The sequence below is a fragment of the Bison bison genome, unplaced genomic scaffold (assembly GCF_000754665.1).
Source record: "Bison bison bison isolate TAMUID 2011002044 unplaced genomic scaffold, Bison_UMD1.0 scf7180017864312, whole genome shotgun sequence".
NCBI classification, from domain to species: Eukaryota; Metazoa; Chordata; class Mammalia; order Artiodactyla; family Bovidae; genus Bison; species Bison bison.
The window spans coordinates 748,660-770,594 of NW_011494884.1; the positions used below are offsets into that span (position 1 = coordinate 748,660).

A 21,935-nucleotide genomic window follows, 5' to 3' on the forward strand; every position below is an offset into this window, starting at 1 on the left:
ACGCCAGGCTTCCCTGTCCTTCACTATCTCCCAGAGTTTGCTCAAATTCATGTCCATTGAGTAAGTGATCCTGTCTAACAATTTCATCCTCTGCTGCCCTCTTCTCCTTTTGCCTTCATTCTTCCCAGCATCAGGCTCTTTTCCAATGAGCTGGCTCTTCGCCACAGGAGGCCAAAGTATTGGAGCCTCAGCTTCAGCATCAGTCCTTCCAATGAATATTCAGAGTTGATTTCCTTTAAGACTGCCTGGTTTGATCTCCTTGTTGTCCAAGGGACTCTCAAGAGTCTTCTTCAGCACCACAATTTGAAGGCATTTATTCTTTGGTGCTCAGCCATCTTTATAGTCCAACCCTCACATCTATACATGACTACTGGAAAAACTATGACTTTCACTATATGAACCTTTGTTGGCAAAGTGATGTCTTTGCTTTTTAATACATTTTCTAGGTTTGTCAGGAGAAGGCAATAGCACCCCACTGCAGTACTTTTGCCTGGAAAATCCATGGACAGAGAAGCCTGGTAGGCTGCAGTCCATGGGGTCGCTAGAGTCGGACATGACTGAGCGACTTCACTTTGACTTTTCACTTTCATGCATTGCAGAAGGAAATGGCAACCCACTCCAGTGTTCTTGCCTGGAGAATCCCAGGGACAGGGGAGCCTGGTGGCTGCTGTTTCTGGGGTCGCACAGAGTCGGACACGACTGAAGCGACTTAGCAGCGGCAGCAGCAGCAGCAGCAGCTAGGTTTGTCATAGCTTTCCTTCCAAGGAGTAATATCTTTTAATTTCATGGCTGCAGTCATCATCATTGTCTGCACTGATTTTGGAGCCCTAGAAAATAAAATCTGTCACTGCTTCCACTTTTTACCCTTCTTTTTGCCATGAAGTGATGGGACCGGATGCCGTGATCTTAGTTTTTTGAATGTTCGGTTTTAAGCCAATCGCCCCTCCTCCCTTTCCTCTACCCCCTGGTAACCACTAAACTTGTTCTCTATATCTGTGAGTCTGTCTCTTTTTTGTTATATTCACTTTGTTGTTGTTATTCAGTCAGTCGTGTCCAACTCTTTGCAGCCTCATGGACTGCAGCATTCCAGGCTTCCCTGTCCTTTACCATCTCTTGGAGGTTGCTCAAACTCATGTCTGTTGAGTCAGTGATTCCATCCAACCATCTTGTCCTCTTTGTCCCCTTCTCCTCTTGCTGTCAGTCTTTCCCAGTATCAGGGTCTTTTCTAATGAGTCAGCTCTTTGCATCAGGTGGCCAAAGCTTTAGAGCTTCAGTATCAGTCCTTCCAGTGAATATTCAGGATTGATTTCCTTTAGAATTGACTGGTTGGATCTCCTTGCAATCCAAGGGGCTCTAAAGAGTCTTCTCCAACATCTTGGCTCAAAAATATCTGTTCTTCGATGCTCAGCCTTCTTTATGGTCCAACTGTCACATCCATGTATAACTACTGGAAAAACCATAGCTTTGATTATATGGACCTTTGTTAGCAAAGTAATGTCTCAGCTTTTTAATGTGCTGTCTAGGTTTGTCATAGCTTTTCTTCCAAGAAGCAAGTGTCTTTTAATTTCATTGCTGCAGTCACCATGTTCAGTGATTTTGGAGCCCAAGAAAATAAAGCCTCTCACTGTTTCCATTGTTTCCCCATCTATTTGCCATGAAGTGATGGGACCAGATGTCATGATCTTCGTTTTTTGAATGTTAAGTTTTAAATCAGCTTTTTCACTCTCCTCTTTCACTTTCAGCAAGAGGCTCTTTAGTCCCTCTTCACTTTCTGCTATAAGAGTGGTGTCATCTGCATATCTGAGGTTATTGATATTTCTCCCAGCCATCTTGATTCCAGCTTGTGCTTTATCCAGCCCAGTATTTCGCATGATGTACTCTGCATATAAGTTAAATAAACAGCGTGACAGTATACAGCCATGATGCACTCTTTAAAAATTTTTGAACCAGTCTGTTGTTTCATGTCTGGTTCTGACTGTTGCTTCTTGACCTGCAGACAGGTTTCTCAGGAGACAGGTAAGGTAGTCTGGTATTCCCATCTCTTGAGGAATTTTCCACAGTTTGTTGTGATCCACACAGTCAAAGCCTTTAGTGTAGTCAATGAAGCAGAAGTAGATGTTCTTCTGGGATTCTCTTGTTTTTTTTCTATGATCCAACAGATGTTGGCTATTTGATCTCTGGTTCTTGATTTATCGACTGGGAATTGATTAGATACCGTTTATTCTGGTTTCCTATGGAGCTGCTGGCTTCCTGAGCTCCCTGGCAAGATTCTTGGAGAAGCCTCTGTGTGTTGCTGAGGGCAGAGCAGCTGATACCAGATACCCCGAGTTGGCATCCAGGAGTAACCTGGGAACAAGACTTTCTCTCTTAGGGGAGAGAGAATCCTAGTAACAGGGCTGTTGATGGATCTGTTCACTTGTTCATTGGTTCAATAAGTATTTAGTAAGCACGTGCTGTGTGCCAGACACTAGCGTAGGCACAGGGGATATGAGGAAACGAGGTGCCACAGGTTCTCTGTGTGCAGGTTCTAGAGAGGAAGCTAGCAGACAAGGAAGTAAGTAAATATGCAACATTCTGTGTGATCAGTACTATGAAAAATGCAGTAAGAGGAAGGGGTAGGTTGAAACTGATTTGAATGGGCAGGTGGATCTCCTGAGGAGAGACCTGAAGGTAGGAAGGGTTGTCTTGGGGGAAGAGCTTTCTAGCAGAAGGACCCAGCAAGTGCAAAGGACCTGAATGCAAAGGAGCCCTGATTTGTGGGCAAAGGAGTGCCATGTGAGAGATGGGGCTGGGTGACCCACCTTCTCTGTCCACAAGGGTTGCGGTGGAAGGTCAAGGGCTTTGTGTGTCCACAACCTGGACTCTTGGGGGTCGCGAGCGTTTGGCTCTCCCACCAGTGTTGGCAGTTTGTCTTCCTGGCTGTATCATGAGCGTTTGGCTTTCCCACCAGTGTTGGCAACTTGTCTTCCTGGCTGTATCATGAGGTGTGTCCATCCTCTCTCATTTCAGACTCAAAGGCAGTACACTGAGGCCACCAATGAGAGCAACCGAATCTTCCTGTATTGCGCCTTCCTGGACTTCAGGTACTGTCTGCCTGGGAGGGTCCCTGGGCGAGGAGGGGGCAGAGGAGGGGACGGAGGGAGTGGAGAGAAGAGTGAGGGAGATGGCCAGGATGTCCGTGCTCGATCACACACCCGACCAGATCATGATCTACTTTTATTTATTTATTTTTTTTGCTTCTTATATTCTCCTTTTCTTACTCCATTTGGATTTTTCTGTGTATTTTTGATACCATTTTTTCTCTGCTATTGACTCCTGGTGTATACTTCCTTTTAACTTTTTTGTAAGGTTGCCCTAGAGGGCTTAGAATATATATCTTTAATTCATCATAACACAGATGAATTATATTATACCACCTCACATGTACTCAGAGACAATACAACAATCGTTTCATAGCTGTTCTTGCCCATAATTAGTACTATTCTTATTATACACCAGAGAAGGCAATGGCACCCCACTCCAGCACTCTTGCCTGGAAAATCCACGGATGGAGGAGCCTGGTAGGCTGCAGTCCATGGGGTCGCTAAGAGTCGGACATGACTGAAGTGACTTAGCATTAGCATTATTATACATTTTATCTTTACAGATGTCATAAATGCACAGTATGTTGGGAGTATTGTTACTCTAGGTAATTAGTTGTCCTCTAAGGCAATTAAAATTAAGAAAGTGATAATTGTGGGGACTTCCTTGGTGGTCTAGGGGCTAAGACTCTGAGCTCCCAATGCAGGGGCTACAGGTTCAATCTCTGGTCAGAGAACTAGAGCCCAAATGCAGCAACTAAGACCCAGAGCAGTCAAATAAATAAATAAAAATAAATATTAAAAGCATAATAATTTCCCTTCATGTTTTCAATCTCCAGCTATTTTATCACTTTGTGTAGAACACACTTTCTGTCTGGTATGTTCCCATAACTCCTCTTGTAGTGCGAGTCTGCTGGCAGCAAGTCCCATTCTTATTTTTCTGAGAATGTGCACTTTTATTTTTGAAAGATGGTCTCACTGAGCTTAGAATTCTAGGTTATTTTTTTCCTAGCTTACACTTTAGCAAATGATAACAGCAATATATTAAAGCATTATTCTTTTAAAAAATAAAACATTATTTAGAAAAGCACATGTCCTGTTGGACTTCGAGATCTTATCCTGATCTCCTTTCCTAGAGCCTGCAGTAACACAGAGGGCAGATTTTTGTGTGTATCTTTCAGTAACTTGTGCATGTCTTATATTTACATTCCCAGGAAACATATGGTTGTTTAGTTTCATGTTTCTTGCATTATTCCACCGTCCTTTCTTGTGTGTGTTCTGCCCACATCTACAGAATACACATAATATGAAGCATTTTCATCTTTATATATACACATTCCATTTATGCATGTGGGTGAATGGTTTTCTGCTCAGATGCCAACTTCCTCGGTCACAGGGTGAGACGCATATTTTCCTGTTATTTGACATCGCTTGGCCTGGCTTCCATGGCAGATTTATTGACGCACAGACTGGGGAGTGAGGCTTCTTGTTTCCATGGGCTCCCTCGGATGCAGCTCTTTACACGCAGGCAGAGGTGACACCACACGGGGCTCAGGTCCCCTGGCTAATGAAGACATCGTCACGCCTTCGTGGCTTCGTTCGGGAAAACGTGACTTTCATGGTTGGTTTTTAATTCATCGTCACTCTTGGCGTCTGTGCAAGGTGCACTTTCCACCCTTGTGATCGCGCTCCCCAAATTCTGTGCCTGCTAGTTTTCCAGTCACCCTCTAATTCAAGTATGGCATTCATATATTCAGTAGACAGAGGTCGCATACAGCCCAGCAGCGGGTGTCTCTGGCTTTCCTCAAGGAACGGGAGCCAGTTAGCCCTAACAGGTGGCATGGTGGGGGAGTTCCTGCCCATCTCTAAGGCCCTTTTATTCTGATCTCATTGGGGGGTGGCGGCCCTAAACTGATCGGTTCCAGTGGTCCTGGCTGTGCTGTCTGGCTCTGCTAAATGCCCCCACCTTGCTTGTCATGAACCTCGCCTCCAAAGCCCCTGTTCCCATGTCATCAGGCTCAGCACCACCCCGAGTCCCTGCCTGATGACCCCTTCAACCCCACCCACCCTTAAGTTGTGTGCTGCCCAAGGCTCACCCAGAGTTACAATCACAGCATCCTCAGAGGGACACCATCTGCCTCAGGGATGAAAATAAAGATGCTGCCCGTGTGTGTTTCGTTCACTGGGCATGAGCAGGAGCAGGCAGGACTGTCTTTATACGCCACCCTCTGGGACGCCCGCATTCCTCATCCACGGCTGATGTTGTCATGAAAACTGAACATAAAGCAAAGCGGAACTAGAGCCTTTAAACTGCTTCAGCTTTATAAAACCTTTTCCCAAGGGCCCCTGCCCTTGGCCAAAGCAAAGATTTGTCTTTGCTGATCACTCAGAGTTGCAGCTTCTGGGAAGAACCATTTAAACATCTCTCTCTCTTTTTTTTTTGGATTTGAAAATATACAGCGGTACAGAGAGGAAAATTGTAATTGCTAATATTCTCACCACAAGAATGAACCCCAGTTAGCATTTGAGCACCCTTGCTTCAAGTAATTTTTGTCTTGGTTTGTACTTGAAGACATGATGCAGGTAATATGTCAAAATGTGATTGTTTAAAGAATTAGAACATTATAAAGAAAAGCAAACACGTAAAAGATGTTTACATCTTATCCTAGTCTTTTGCTCTCTCTGTGGGGAGTTTTCTGAATAACTTATGTATAGTGTGTAGTTACATTCATAGAAAATATTTGATCTTCTTTTGCGTCATGCCCTTGCTTCATTATTATGCAGTCAACATTGGATGTTATGTTTGTGTGTTTTATCCGTATGAATACATGTTGCTTTTTACTAGTGTTCATGCCTTATCCAGGTCCCTGAGGTAGACATTAGTGTGAAAGTGTTAGTTGCTCAATTGTGTCCAACTCTTTGCAACCCCATGGACTGTAGCCTGCCAGGCCTCTCTGTCCATGGGATTCTCCAGGCAAGATTACTGGATTGGGTAGCCATTCCCTTCTCCAGGGGATCTTCCTGACCCAGGGATCAAACCCGAGTCTCTTGTATCGCAGGCAGATTCTTTACTGTCTGAGCCACCAGGGAGGTGGACATTAGGTAACTTTAAAGTGTTCTCTAGCATCACCCGTCATTCAGGAAACATCCCAGATGTGTCCCTGTGCACATAGCTCAGAATTCTCTAGCTGGGGTTGCTGGGTTGCAGGACCTACACACTCCATTTTTATGAAATTTTTACTGAAGTATAGTTGATTTACAATGTTGTGTTAATTTATTCTGTACAGCAAAGTGACTCAGTTATATATACATATCCATTCTGTTTCATATTCTTTTCCATTATGGTTCATCACAGGATATTGAATATAGTTCCCTGTGCTATATGGTAGGACCGTGTTTATCCATTTTATGTATAATAGTTTGCATCTGCTAATCCCAAACTCCCAGCCCTTCCCTCCGCTTCCCCTCCCCCTTGGCAACCACAAGTCTGTGCTTTGTGTCTGTGAGTCCTTTTTGTTTCTTAGATATGTTAATTTGTATCATATTTTAGATTCCACATATAAGTGATCTATGGTATTTGTCTTTCTCTTTCTGACTTATTTAGTGTGGTCATCTCTAGGCTCATCCATGTTGCTGCAAATGGCATTATTTCATTCTTTTTCATGGCTGAGTAATATTCCACTGTATACATGTACCGTATCTTCTTTATCCATTCATCTGTCAATGGACATCTAGGCTGCTTCCATGTCTTGGTTATTGTAACTAGTGCTGCCGTGAATATTGGGGTGCACATATCTTTTCAAATTAAGAGTTTTGTTTGAGTACATGCCCAGCAAAGGAAACCGTAAGCAAAAAGAAAAGACAACCACAGAACAGGAGAAAGTATTTGCAAATGATGTGACCGACAAGGGGTTAATTTCCAAAATATACAGACTGTCCATACCACTCAGTAACAGAAACAAAGACACTCAATCGAAAAATGGCACAAGACCTGCATAGACATTTCTCCAAAGAAGACCTTCAGGTGGCCGAGAGACACTTCGTTTTTATTGGACCTCAGACCAGGTGTTTTCCAAAGTGATTGTGCTAACATGGCTACACAGCTTCCCCCTCCCAGAAGGAAACAGGTGCTTGTTCCCTTGTGGCCCGATCAACAAGACTCATCAGCCTGTTGAGTGAGAACGGTTTCTCAGCCCCTCGGCCAAGGCTGGGCGGTTGCTTCCCGCTGACCTTTCCGTCTGTGTCCTCAGCTCCGGAGAAGGCATCTGGTCGAACCAGGGCTGTGCGCTCACGGAAGGGAACCTCAGCTACTCCGTCTGCCGCTGCACGCACCTCACCAACTTTGCTATCCTGATGCAGGTGGTCCCGCTGGAGGTAAGCGCCAGGCAGGGAGGGGCTCCTGGGCTGCGAGGAGGCGCCCTTTCTCCATCAGCCCACAGTGGAGGCCGGGTGCAGGTCTTCGTCATCAGTGCCTAGGGGTTTCGGTTGCAGCAGGGCAGATGGGAAGGGAAGCCAAGTGGTTGGGGACATCTGCGAAGCTCCAGTTCTTTGATGAAACCCCCTTTGCTCTAGGTTTACTCGGGCAACATCTGTGCAGACTCTGGGTCCCTCTCGAGGATTCATGTGCAGCCTGGGAGGTGGTCATTGCAGCATTTTCTGCCTTTGGATCACTGGGTGTTGAAACCCTTCCTGTGCCATGGGATCCAGCAGAGCATGGTCCTCGACTATAAGCAGTGTGCCTGGATGTCCAGAGAAGGTGTTGCCAGTGATGACATGCAGGAGCATGTATGTCCAGGGTGGCCACACCATGTTCTCTGAGCATTTCTGCCATGACATAGGAAACCTTGGGCTTCGGACCTGTTTCTAAGGGACCTGACTTCCAGCTCCAGTAGGAGTGAATCCTGAGGTGGGGGAGGGGATTCCCAGCTGACTCCTGGGTCCTCCTCTCCAAAGAGGGCCAAGATGTCTACCCTCACGTTAAGGATGGGAGAGGCCCCTCCTGGCTGGGTTTCTCTGCTTCAGAATATTTCATCTTTATTACCTGTTTGGCTTGGTCAGCATTAAGGACTGGAGATTAATTTCTTTGGTTCAAGGCAAGCATAGCTTTTAACAGGAGAGAAAAATGGCCTTTAAAAATGCAGATGCCCTAAGTATAGCCCAATAACAAAATTGGAAATTGATATTGGTACAACCCATAGAGTTTATTCAGACTTCTCTAGTTCTCTATATGGCAGTCTTATCGTGTGTAGTTTCGTGTACCTGTCCAACCAAAATATAGAATTGTTCCATCAACAAAGGCTCCCTTGGGCAACCCCTCTAATTTCCCCATCTTCCATCCCAAACCCCTGGCAACCACTAATCTATTCTCTGTCTCGAATTTTGTTACTTCAAGAATGCTATATAAATGGAATAAGACAATATATAGCAGACTGACTTCTTTGCTCTGCATAATACACTTGGAGTCCATTCCAATTGTATCAGTAGTTCATTTTTCAAAATTGCTGAGTAGAATGAACTGATTCCATGGTATAAATGTACCACAGTTTATTTAACCATTCACCTAGTTTGCTGACTGCTTTTTATCATGAAAGGGTACTAAATTTTGTCAAATACTTTTTCAGCATCAACTGAAAACATGTGGCTTTTCACCCCTTAATTCTGTTAATGTAGACAGTTTTTTTTTTCTCACAATATTGATAGTTCTTTATTCAGTCCAACTACAAGTCCTTTGTTGAATAAGTGATTTACAAATATTTTCTCCCCAACTAATTTTTTGTTATTGTTGCTATCCTTTTTGCTGCTTGCCTTTTTTTTTTTTGAGGTAACATTGGTTTATAACATTATATGTTTCACGTGCAACATTATTTTTCTACTTCTGTATACATTACATTAACAAAGTGGTAAAAGCAATTCAGTTTCTCTGAGAAAGAATAGTCTTTTCAACAAATGTTGTGGGAGCATCCATAGACAAAAGGATGTATGTTCCTATACAAAAGAATGAACCTCAACCAAACCTCCCAGTTTATACAAACATTAATTTGAAAGAGACCACAGACAAGTATAAAATGTGAAACTATAGAACTTTTAGAAAAAAAAAAAATAGAAATCTTTAGGACCTAGACCTGGTTGAAGAATTCTTAGATTTAATTCCAAAAAAAGGGAAGAATTGATGAATTAGACCTCAGCATAATTAAAAACATCTCCTTTTTGAAGGACTCTGTTAAGAAGATACAGAGATTTTGAAGTAAAAACGAAGGGCGTTGATAATCATGGATGGTTTTGCAAAAACAGGAATCTTCAGCCTGGCCTTCCAGATACCTTAAAGCATGTCAGAGCTTAAAATCTACTAAAAAATATTATCTCAGGACTTCCCTGGTGGTACAGTGGATAAGAGTCTGCTTGCCAATGCAGGAGGCACAGGTTTGATCCCTGGTCCATATGTCTGATCCCTGGGAAGATGCCACATGCTGCAGAGTGACTCAGCCTGTGGGCCACAACTACTGCGCCTGTGCTCTAGCGCCAGGGAGCCACAAATACGAGCCGGCGTGCACCAACTGCTGACGCAGGCTGTCCGGATCCCACGGTCCGTAACGAGGGAAGCCAGCTCAGTGAGAAGCGCACTTGCCGCAACTAGAGGAAGCGCTTGAGCAGCAACAAAGCCCCACTGCAACCAAAAGTAATACAATTAATTAATTAAAAAGAATATTATCTCAAACTGCCTCTCCCTACCTACCCTCTCCCCGTTTCCGTCCCCCACACTTGTGTTTATATAAGAACAAGACAGATGTTAGGTGGGCCAAACCTTAGACTTACTAAAAGTATTTCTTGCCCTGTGATAGAGCAATTCTACAGACAGGAATGAAGAAATGACAAAAGTTATGTGCAGAAGTGTTCGTAGCTTCTTTACTTATAACTCAGATCTGGAAATCATCCAAATGTCCACCAACTCTATACTAGATAAAATCTTATATAGTCATAGATGGCATAATTACAACAATGATAATGATATGGCATGAACTTTGTGTCCCCCTAAAACTCACACATTGGAATCCTAATACTTAATGTGATGGTCATGAACAGGATTAGTCCCCTTATGAAAGACACCCAAGAAAGCTCTTTTGCCCCCTTCCACCATGTGAGAACACAGAGAGAGCTTGGCAGTCCAGTCTGTGGGCCCTCACCAGAACCTGACTGTGTTGGCACTCTGATCTCAGACTTCCAGCCTCCAGAACTGTGAGAAATAAATTTCTGCTGTTGACAAGGCAAAACGAAAATGCAAATGCCCTGGCATGGGATTCTCTGAGTCACAATGGGTCCCTGTGCATGATGGCTTCCTTGGCTTCTTAGGGCCCCAAAGGAAATTGAGTTTTCCTGGTGGGGGCGGGAGAGCAGCGAGGTGATGGGATGCCTCCTGGGATCTCCTAAGAAGCAGAGCAGGCCAGGCACCTAGAGACAAGTTTGGTTTCATCCCATACTGTGTTTTGGAAATTGAAAAATTTTATTTATGACTCTGAATTTCTGGCTCCTTTTGAAGATTTTGGGTGATGCTGGGACAGAGTTCTCAGAATAGTGAGGCAAGAGCTGGGTAGGGACCTCTTCCTCCTCCTTCGTCAGCAGAGCTGAACCCTGCTGGGAAGTGAGATGCCAGCACTGGGTGAGTCTCTTTGGCCATATGACCTTCCCTGGGAGGCACTCCGGCAAATCCACCTCCAGTTAACGGGGACCCATTCTCTCGGGGCACATCCATTCTTGGGTCTGTCTGTTTATGAACAGACTCTCTTCTCCTGAGGTTTTGTAGTCCAGGTGCTGCATATATTGGGTGTCAGCAAATATTTGATAAGCCCACGATTGTATCAGTTTTGTTAGGGAAGGAGAGATTTCTATAGCAACACCCAGGCTGCAAGCGGTGTTTACCTAAGGATCGAAATCTCATCCACCATCATTCGACAAATACCCATCAGGGACCTAAGGTGTCAAGCCTGGAGTTTCATTTGTAAACAAGAAAAGCCGTGTGTTTCTGCTTTGGAGTAGTTTATATTCTAGTGGGAAAGACAGATCATAAACAAATTAGCAACTAAATAGGTAATTTCAAAGAGCAATAAGTTTAGGAAGACCCTTGGGGAGAAAGATGGAAGAGATGGCAGGCGGGGAGGAGGGAGGTGGTGGGGAGGAGGCAGGTGTCTCCGAGGAAGTGACAATTGAATGGCCAGAAGAGGCTCATCTCTAGAAGGCCTGGGAGAGGAATATTCCGGGTTAAGAACCAGCAAGTGCAGAGGACAGGAGGCAGGAATAGATGAGGTTGGTGTATATGGAGGGAGGGCAGTGAGCATGGGGATCTTTCTGTTTGCAAAGCACATCATGGGTTTTCCAAGCAGACTGTGAATTACTTATGGAGACTCCAGAGAGGACTTCCGGGGGACGTGGGGGGGCCCGACACCCCCTACACAGTCCACGCGTGTACATGCCCGATGCTGTCTATCTGGACAGACGACCCCCTTTGGTCTTGTGATGAAGCATCAACTGAGAGTTGGGTAAGCAGACTTTTCAGCAACCCCATCAGACAGAGTCGCCAAGAGCCTCTGGGTTTTGCCTGGAAATCCTGATGATGCATGAAATGAAGCCCAGGTATGACGTGTCTGGGTCCTTTGGGTAGTGAGTTTTTAGAGGTTCAGAGCAGATGGTTCTATCATAGGCCTGAGGGGCATGAGCCCACCTCTCCGCCCAGCACCCTTCGTGGTGAGTCTTTGTCCAGGCAGGTATGAGCCCCAAACACTCCCAGTGGGAATGTTTTTTTAAAGGTGTGACATTTAGGGATGAGTTGATCGGTGCTCCTCCATTTCCGTTTCCATCCTTCCCGTGTGTTCAGTCAAAACCCTTTCTCTTGTTGACCTGCAGTTCTTTGATCCTAAATCAGGGAGCATGCTGGGTTGGGAACCAATGGTAGCTGGGGAGACCAGCCGGGGGCAACTGCTAGTGATTTAAAGAAAAATGAAATAAGACAGCAAGAGTGCCTTGAAGTGGAGAGGGTAAGTCCCTATTTGCAGGACCCAAGCATCAGCTACTTTGACTGCAAGAGGGGGACCCATTCTAGCCGTCCATCCACTTGGCTCCTTTCTCTGCCTCCCTTGCTTGTCCTGGTCCACAGGTTCTGCTCCCACTCGTGTCTCTTAGCACATCAGGCTCCAGAAATGAGGAGCACGGCCTCCAAGAGGCTCAGTCCTCCCCTCTGTCCTCCACACCGGCCCCTTTGTCCTCCCTCCTGCCAGGGCCTTGGCCCTCATGGCTCACTCAGCCTCCCTCTGGTGTCATGGGGAAGATCCAGCCACTCTCTTTAGTCCCTGGAAGAGGCACTGTGCTGCCTCGATGCAGAACCTATGTGGTCCTGTGGCCAAGCCCCCTTCCTTGACAAGTGGAGAAAGTGAGGCCCAGAGGGCGGGGTGGCCCGGCCTGTCGTCCATCCATTCATCAGTGAATTGCTGAGTTCCAGGTGACCCCTAGGTTTTGCCTTATTCTGGAAAGTTCAGTGCTCAAGATCTTGAGTGGGGATGGAGACACAGCATGTGAAGGCAGTCATGGTAGGGTAAGGTGGGAAGACAGAGGTGTCCCCGCAGGGCCTCCTGAGCTGGGGGTGATGGGTAGACACCCCAGGGGAGTGAGGGAAGAACCATGCAGACGTGAGAGAAGGGAGCAGCAGATGCAAAGGCTTGAGCAGAAGTGGCCAGGGGCTGGTGCAGCTCCCAGGAAAGGTGCCAGGGACTTCAGACCTGAATGTCTGGGGGGCTGAGAGTGGTGCGAGTGGGGGCCGTCATGGAGGGTGGGGGCAAGGTGAATTGAGACCCCTCACCCAGCTGACCGGGCAGCCACTGCGGATGCAGATGCTGCTGCCCCTTCTCTGATTGAGTCAAACTGGAGATTAGTTTTGTGCAAAATCTCTCGATTGTTTAGATGTGTCGTTAATTATCCTTTCTAGGCCACGTGTCAGAGGTGTATCCGTAGCCTGGCCCAGTCCGATGCCCACAGACCAGCAGCCTGAACTGCGCGTGCTCAGGGACCACTGGGTCTTGTGAAGATGCTGACCTAGGCTCCACAGGTCCGGGTGGGGCCTGAGTAGTGCTCAGGCTCTACTGGCTCCAGACCGCTCTCTGAATAGACCCTGGGTGCAGCCATCTCCTCTGTAAAAGTCAGGTCAAGCTTGTGCTCACGTCCTGTGAAAATGGCCAGGCCAATCATTACAGATAAGAAGGGCGGGTTAGGGTTAGTCTGATTCCAAGTGTGTGCTCACTAGAGACGGGTGATCTTGGGTGATCTTGGTTGGGGTCTGAAGGGAGGGAGTCAGACAGATCCCCGCCAGGAAATTAGGTGCAGAGGAAGCTAGTGAGACTGCCTTTGGGGAGAGGAGTTCCAGGGACACAGGAAACAAAGAAGACAGTGAGCCGCAGGCAGGGCAGACCCAGGGTCAGCAGGGCTAGTGTTCTGCCCACAGGGGGGTCTTCAGGGTGCTCCCCTGACAAGGGCAGTTCTGGAGTCCTTGGAGGCAGCTGTGGTCCAAGGGTGGGTCACAGAGCTGGGTGCCGGCTGATGACAGTAAAGACAGGACTGCTTGGGGTCTGTTGCCTCCTTCGGGCCTTGCCATGTGGGTGGGGGGTGGGGGACTGTCACCATCACCATCACAGATGAGGGCTTGGGGACTTGCCTGAGGTCACCTGGGGACAGAGTCTGGAACTGAGCTCTGCTCTCCAACCCCAAAGCTTAGGCTGGTGGCCATGCCCATGGATGGCCCACAAGCAGAGCTTCCTCCTCTGCATCCTTTACATGGGTGTGTGTGTGCTAAGTCACTTCAGTCATGTCAGACTCTGCGATCCCATGGGCTGTGGCCCACCAGTCTCCTCTGTCCATGGGATTCTCTAGGCAAGAATACTGGAGTGGGTTGCCATGCCCTCCTCCAGGGGATCTTCCCCAGCCAGGGATTGAACCCGCATCTCTTGTGTCTCTTGCATTGGGAGGCAGATTCTTTACCACTAGCGCCACCTGGGAAACCCTGATCCTTAAAATACCAAGGACTAAATCTGATTTCCTGTATGATGTGGGTAGGTCTGCAGAGCAGTGGGAGCGGGCAGGGGCTCCCAACACTCAGCAGGAAGTTGTGTTTGTGCCTGTGGGTGGGAGAGGATGGAAGGGAGGAGCTCGGTCCAGGAAACTAAGAAACCGGGGTCACAGAGCATCTGTGATTACAGATCCATCCCTACTCAGCGGCGATGCCAGATTTAGACAGCCTGTGGGTGTCTTCATGGAAGCAAATCATATCTACTCATTGCCAGGAAAGGTCGATTTGAAAATGGTTTAAAATTATCCATGCTAAAAATGAACATTTTCATGAACATTTAAAAAAAAACAAGGCAGTTATCACAAGTAGATGCCAGATCCGTGGTGCTTTTGGAGAATTAGTAAAAACAGCACAGATGCTTTTATTTTCCTGATGTTGAGGCTGAATCTTCCTAAGCTCTGCCTCCTGGCCCAGGTCTCAGGGTCTTGGACAGGTTCTCCCTTCTGAGCTTACATCCACCTGTCAGCCCTTCTCTCTGTCTGTCTCTCCTGGCGCCTCTCCCACCCAGCTTCCTCCTTGGTGGTTGGCTCTTGGAAGACCTTTCCTCCCAGAGTGAGTCAAATAACAGTCAAGAGAGACTGGGCTGAACCCCGGCCTGTGTGATACATTCCCACTGATGCACTTGTGTGGAATGATCCCAAATGAGTGAGTAACGATTCACAGCTTGGAGAAGCAGTTGCTAAAGACCGAGAGCATATCATTGAGGGCTCTTCCTGACTCCCAGTGTCATGTGGTTGAACAAGTGCGTGGATGAGGGAGTCAGTTCCACCTGGGAGAGGAGCTTAGGGAAACACAGAGTGTTCTTGCTGGACACTGGAATGCTGAGTGCATGTGGGGTTAGTCTGTAACCCTGATTCCCAGGCACAGGGACTGCAGGTGCACAGATGCTAGAACCTCCCTCATCTCCAAGGACTGACCAGCAGGGGGCACCGGGGACCGAGGAACAGAGGCTCCCACTGTCGGGCTGCTCAGGTGGGCTGGTCCAGGCAGGATCCGGGGATAGGGGCAGGTGGGTTTCTTGTTGAAGCGACAGTAACCGCAGTGTCAGACTTATGCATGGAATTTATAGGCAGGGAAATCAGAACAGGCAGAATTTGGAGGAGGTGAGAACAGAGAGACTCTGGAACAAAGGCTGAAGGTATCTCTTGCCTTAGGGGGAATTCAGTCCTTCCTGTGTCTGGGATCCCCACCCGAGGCTTGCATTTCAGAGCACAGGCTTGCTGTCTAATGTGGGAAAGCTGTGCTATGACAGACAGTCATGGTGATGGCTGAACCTGGTAATGCCCAAGGTGAGGTGGTGGTGAGCACAGCCCAGAACTGGCAGGAGCACTGGAGGCCCATGCAGCACAGCTCAGACTTTCTCCAGGGTGCTGGCCCCTGGCTCCCTCGTGGGCTCTTTCAGAGCAGCCTGAGTGTGGGCATCTATCCTGGTGGGGGCAGGAGCTCTGTGCCAGGACAGGTGCCCCTGGGAGAGCTGGACCCCAGGGGCCCCCTCATGTTCCCGTCAGCCAGGTAGCCTGGGGAAGGAGCAGTTCCCTAAGACAGGGTCACAGCCTGTGGTCTGCAGGCTGACTTGGCCCGTAGACCTGTTTTGGTTAGCCCTTTTGTCCATGAAAGTGAAAGTGTTAGTTGCTCAGTCATGTCCAACTCTTTGCCATCCCATGGAATGTGGCCCGCCAGGCTCCTCTGTCCATGGGGTTATCCAAGCAAGAATACTAGAGTGGGTTGCCATTCCCTTCTCCAAGGGATCTTCCTGACTCAGGGATCGAACCCAGGTCTCTTGCATTGCAGGCAGATTCTTTACTGTCTGAGCCATCAGGGAAGCCCCCCATTTGTCAATATTTCTTTTTTAAAAAAATTATTTTATTGACGTATAGTTGATTTACAATATTGTATTAATTTCTACTGTACAGCAAAGTGACTCAGTTATGCATATATACCTATTTGCTTTCATTATGGTTTATCACAGAATATTGAATATATTTCCCTGTGCGATACAGTGGGCTTTGTTGTTTATCCATCCTGTGTATAACTGTTTGATCTGCTAACCCCAAACTTGCAGTCCTTCCCTTCCCCAGCTCCCTTCTCCCTTGGCAACCACAAATCTATTCTCTATGTCTGTGAGTCTGTTTCTGTTGCATAGATAAGTTCTTTTGTATCATATTTTAGGTTCCTCATATAAGTGATATCACATGATATTTGTCTTTGTCTGAAAGACCCTGATGCTGGGAAAGATTGAGGGCAGGAGGAGAAGGGGATGACAGAGGATGAGATGGTTGGATGGCTCAACAGACGTGAGTTTGGGTGAACTCCGGGAGTTGGTGATGGACAGGCAGGCCTGGCATGCTGCGGTTCACGGGGTCGCAAAGAGTTGGACACGACTGAGTGACTGAAATGAGCTGAACTGATTTGTCTTGGCTGTTGGAAATAGCGCTGCAGTGAACTCAGGGGTGCATGTACCTTTTTGAATTATAGTTTTCTCCAGATATATGCCCAAGAGTGGGATCGCTAGATCGTATGGTAGCTCTATTTTTTGTGTTTTGAGTAATCTTCATACTGTTCTTCATAATGGCTCTACCAATTTACATTCCCAGAAACACTGTAGGAGGGTTCCTTTTTCTCCACATCCTCTCCAGCATTTGTTATTTGTAGACTTTTTAATGATGGCCTTTTTGTCATTTGTCGATACTTCAAAATTCAGCTGTTATCTAAAATTTTGGATTTCTGGTTTTCTTTTTTAAAAAAAGGAAAAAAAGATCTGACCATAGAGAGCTTCCACTCCTGAGCAAGCAGCCATGGCCCCTGCAGGCAGGGGTCTGCACTGCAGTTCTCCACAGCCCCCACCACTCCCTATCGCCTTCCTCACGAGGGGCCATTCATCATCATGTTCGCATTGTGTTTTTAGGAAGGCAGCAAAATGCTGCTTATTCTTTTCTAGGGAAGAGAAATGACATATCCACTAAGAGGAACTTTGGGAAAAGAAATGCAGAGAAAGATGTTTCTTTTTGGAAGAATAGTCTTGCTTGTTTATTATGTATGCAAGCTCCCAGATGGCCTCATGAATTTATATAAGCTGCCTCTCTGAGGGCAATGGTGTTTGTGGTCTCTGACTCAGAGGAGTCCATGTCCTGAAGCAAACTCCAGGTTTTTCTGGGCATTTCTAAATCTAGCCACTGGTGGGAAAGGAAGGCCATGGCTAGGGCACACCACGCCTTCCTGAGCCTGGAGCTGCAGTGGTGGGGGGGCACCTGCTTTCACCAGAGTCCCTCCCCCACCTCTCAGGGCCCATGTCCACTCGGGGCCAGTGGTTAGAGGATCACCTGGGCTGCAGCCACCTGAGGCCATGCCCCCAGCTCTGGCTGCCAGGGAGGGCACGGGGTGGGTGTGGGGTGGAACCTAATTACAAGGCAGCCCTGGGGCTAGTGAACTGGCCCCTCTCTGAGCTGTATTTGTGGTCCTGGTGGGTGTATCAGAGACAGACTGGGCCAGGATTTAGTTGGTGCTGGCAGAGGGCTCAGTTCACCATCAGGATGATGTCTCCAAGGGTGCACATCACTTACTCTGATGAGTACCTAATGTATACAGCTCTATCCCTAAGCAGTGGCCCCATTCTGTCTCTTGGTCAGTTGAATGCTTGGTCCATCCCCTAACACTCTGCATGGCTTTGGGCAAGTGCCTTCTCTGAACCTCAGCTTACCTGCCTGTGACATGAGTGGGGACCCTCTCCTTGTGGAGTTGTAGTAGGGAGTCAGATGCATCTCAGCCCTGAGAACTGAACTCCAAGCACCCAGTTGTTAGTACTGAGTTAGAGCACCCAGCCCAAGTACTGAGCTCCAAGCACTGAGTCATGAGTACTGAGCTATGAGCACCCAGCCCCAGGCACTCAGGCTGACCAAGACTGCAGTGATGTCAGCAGCGGCACCCACCTGGGATGTGGCCAGTGGAGCCATGTCAGACAGGAGTAGGCAGGGGACTGGGGTCCCCTGAGCCTGGGGACCCCAGACCTCCCTACATGGCAGTGTCAGAGCATGTGTCCCAGCGTCGTCCTTCTCCTTTCATTCTTTGAAAGGACAGTAGGGTCCTGTGCTCTGGGCAGAGTCGGGACTACTATTTCCCTGTTAATGGGAGTCCTGTGGGAGGAGGGAGCTGAAAAGTCTCTTGTTTTGCCCTTTTCTCTCCCAGGGTGTAATGCCTCACCCTGTGGGTTTCCACAGAAGGGGGCTGTCCTAAATGCCTTTCTCTTATGGATCCAGAAAGTCTCCCTACATCACTCCTCAGTTCCCTGGTCTGTTATGTAGCAAAAGGGGGAGCTGACAGGCTCCCACTGGGTCCTGGCTCGTCCTCTGGGCTCTGACTTGCACACCTGCCCTCTGTGCGTGTGTGTTATTTGCTCGGTTGTGTCCGAGTCTTTGAAACCCCATGAACTGTAGCCCACCAGGCTCCTCTGTTCTTGGGATTCTCTGGGCAAGAATACTGGAGTGGATCGCCATTCCCTTCTCTGGGGCATCTTCCAAACCGAGGATCGAACCCAGGTCTCCTGCATTGCAGGCAGATTCTTGACCATCTGCACCACCAGGGAAGCCCACCTGCTCTCTCCCTTTTGCTGATTCACCAGCCAAGGCCTTCAGGCTGTGTGTGGACCAGGAACTTCCTCTTCTGACCCTGCACCTCCGTGGAGCCTGAGAGCCTGTGATGGTGCTGAGCTGGGCACTGGGGACTGCAGAGAGTGCCTCCCTTCTCCCTCCTCCCTTCCCCCTCCCCTGCCTCTCCCATCTCTCTCCCTTCTCGTCCTCTCCCCCTCCCATTTCTCTCCCTCCTGCCTCCCTCCAGGGCTCCCAGGGCCCTTTCCTTGCTGCCTCTCTGGTGGGCACGTTGGCTGAGCTCTGGGGCTGGGCCACTGCCTGTCATCCTTCTCTCCCCGCTAGAACCCCAGGCATGCAGGCACTGGGCCCACCTGGGAAAGAGTTGCAGGAGGAGGAATCAGATGTTCGGGGAGCTCAGCTTGTCCATGAACCTGACCCTGCTGTCCTAGGGACAGTGCCTTGCTGTGGGCTCAGCATCCCCTCCTGGCAAATTTAATTATCCTCCTGTCCTTCAACCAGACCCAGGCTACTACCTTAGAGGAAAAGCAGCTATTGCTTTATTTATCCTAGACTCTTCTGAGAAACCTCTGCTCAGGGGGAGCTGACGGTGGGATCCCGAGGGCTCCTGTCTCTGAACCCCCCTCAAGAGGGAGAGCTCGCTTCCTGCGCTTCCTGCGGGGAAGGGGCGGTGAGGGTAGCTGCCAGGAGGGAGGATGCAGGGGTGGAGTCAGGGTGGAGCCAGGGGCATCTCCATCTGGAGGTAAAAAGACTGCTGTGCAGCCCACCTGCCAGAAGGAGGCTAACAGGAGGGAGAGACAGAACGCAGGGCAGAGAGCCCAAGGGTTCTGTAGCCATTCAAGGTGGTCAGCTCTGGGCTGGAGGACTGAGCTGGGGACTGAAGTGTGTTCTGACCCAGATTGGGTGCACTCTGCATTTTTTGTCATAAACATGATGGATCACCACGTGGTGATGGGAAAGGGGACCCTCTTGGAGAAGTTACCTCCCCCCATGTCAGGGGTGAGGGGCCCTGCAGGAGCCCGAGGGCTCCTTGCAGGACTGAGACAACGCCAGGGCCAATTTCTCAGGCTGTGCTCGCTGTAAAGATGCTGCGCTACTTGGGAAAATGCAGTAAATAACACAGAAGGCGGAGCTGAACACGTGAGCCCCATCCCTTCTCGTGTCTCCCAGCCCCCTGCCCAGAGCAGGGCTGACTCTCTCACCTCAGAAACAGTCTCCGTGTCACCCTCTGCTCCTTAAACACAGAGTTGTGTGCTGTAAAAACCATTCTGTGCTTTTGAGAGACGTATCAGTACATCCTGGCGACTGCTTCATCTCTGTCTATGCGGACCTGCCTCATTCATTTTCACCACTGGGTACCCCGCTTCCCCCACCCTCAACCCCGGGATTTCTCTAAGCCTCTGTGGATCCATGTCAGGTGACAACAGTCTTTGGCTGCTGCAAACAATAAATATCTGTGAGCAGACACCCTTCCCTTCACTGCAAGTGCGTCTGTAGGACAAATTACCGCAGTAGACTTGCTGGGTAGAACAGCCCAAGGTTTGAACTTCTCGTAGCTAGGTGCTTGAAGCCACCATTTATGGGGAGGTCTGCTCCAGCCCTGCCTCTGTGCAGAGAGTGTTGGGGTGGCTGGTGTGTTGGCTCCATGTCACCCCATCGTCCACATGCCTTCCACAACAGTTGCTCTGTGTGCTTTGCAATCTCCGTCTTGAGTTCCCGCTGATCCTCACCCCCACGTATAAAGCCGAGTTCCCCCTGATCCCCACCCCCACGTGTAAAGCCGGATATCACACAGCTTCCAGTTAGCATCTTGGGAGCTGGCAGCCTCCCAGCCATGTTGGCAGGCTCAGGGGCAGAGGCACGGGCTCCCTGACACCCACGGCCCAGCTGCCCAGGGCTGGATGCAGGAGGGATCCAATCCCCAGGACCCTAGGCATGTCTGGATCCTGGGCCTTTGCTCTCAGACCCACCCCTCCCCCTGCTGGACTCAGCATCCTAGGGCTGACCAGTGCTGGCTGCCCTTTGGGGCTCTGGCAGGAGATGGGAAGGGTGAAGCCAAGTGCCATCCTCTCTCCCTGAGCCTCAGGCAGCTTTCCTGGCAATGGCCTTGTTTCTGCAGCCTCCTTCTGGCAGCTCCTCCAGCCTGTGGCCCTGGCTTCCCCAGGTGACCTTTGACCAAGGCAGGTGGCTTCCGGCTGTGATTTAATTAATACCTGGGTAACACCATCATTCCTGTGGCATCTCTGTTCCCCTTTGCAAACATTGCCCTGAATTAAATTTCTCATTTTTTTTAAAAGACTGAAGTAGTCTTCCCAGTCAGCCTCAGACTGGTACACAGCTGTATGACTGAGTGGAGATGGTTAAGACAGCCCGAGGGGCCTGGTCTGGGTAACCAGGGAGTGAAATGGCTCAGTTCTAGCCCCCAGCTGACTCTGCTGATGAGGTGACTAGCCTGAGGAAGGCAGGTCGATGACACCTTTTTAAAGACATGGACCCCAGTCTTCGTGCATCTGGTGGGGTTTCTCCCCCACCAGTGCACCCCTGTAGGCCACGATGGTGCCCTTCAAGCAGCCGAGAAGCTTGGAGCTCTGGTCTCATTTCCATCACTGGAACATAGTGAAAGTCACCTGCAGTCTGGACTGCGTGCAGAGGGTGTTGCTAGTGAAACCCACAGATGATTAAGCCTGGAGACTGTTGTCAAACCTCGGCTGCCCAGTGAGCCACATGCCCCTCCTGTCCAGGGCTGAAGGAAGGCACATGGTTTAGCCAGGGTCAGAGGGGACCAGGGGAGGGGCAGGCTCCAGCAGAGCCTGGGTCCCAGCAGAAGGTAGACCAGAAGGCAGGACGGAGCAGGCCTTGCAAAGAGCCAGGGGTGGGGTGGTGGAGGCAGGGGAAATTGATGGAACGCAGGGTCCAGGAGCAGTGAGGGGCTGAGAGCATCTACATCTGGGCTGACCCAGCGGGTGGGCTGCACGCTCTCAGATTTTCCCCCCTTGTCCTTCACTCTGCTCAGCCACAGGTTCCCTTGACAACTGGCTTCCTGCCGAGCCCAGCCAATGAGAGGCAGGCATGAAGTGACACCGGTCTGCTCTCTGCTCAGATGCTCCTATGCCGCCCATGGCCCCTCCGTGGTCCCTGCTCCCGCTGTAC

General features: G+C 49.0%; 1 protein-coding gene across 1 annotated transcript in view; it reads left to right on the forward strand.

The window, feature by feature from the left end:
* GPR133 (G protein-coupled receptor 133) overlaps positions 1 to 21,935 on the forward strand; it is a 177,706-nt gene that overhangs the window by 114,757 nt on the left and 41,014 nt on the right. Inside the window, exons 15-16 of the mRNA XM_010852442.1 lie at positions 3,010 to 3,083; positions 7,331 to 7,454. Of these exons, the coding sequence (XP_010850744.1) occupies positions 3,010 to 3,083; positions 7,331 to 7,454 (198 nt within the window). The remainder of the gene's footprint in view (positions 1 to 3,009; positions 3,084 to 7,330; positions 7,455 to 21,935) is intronic.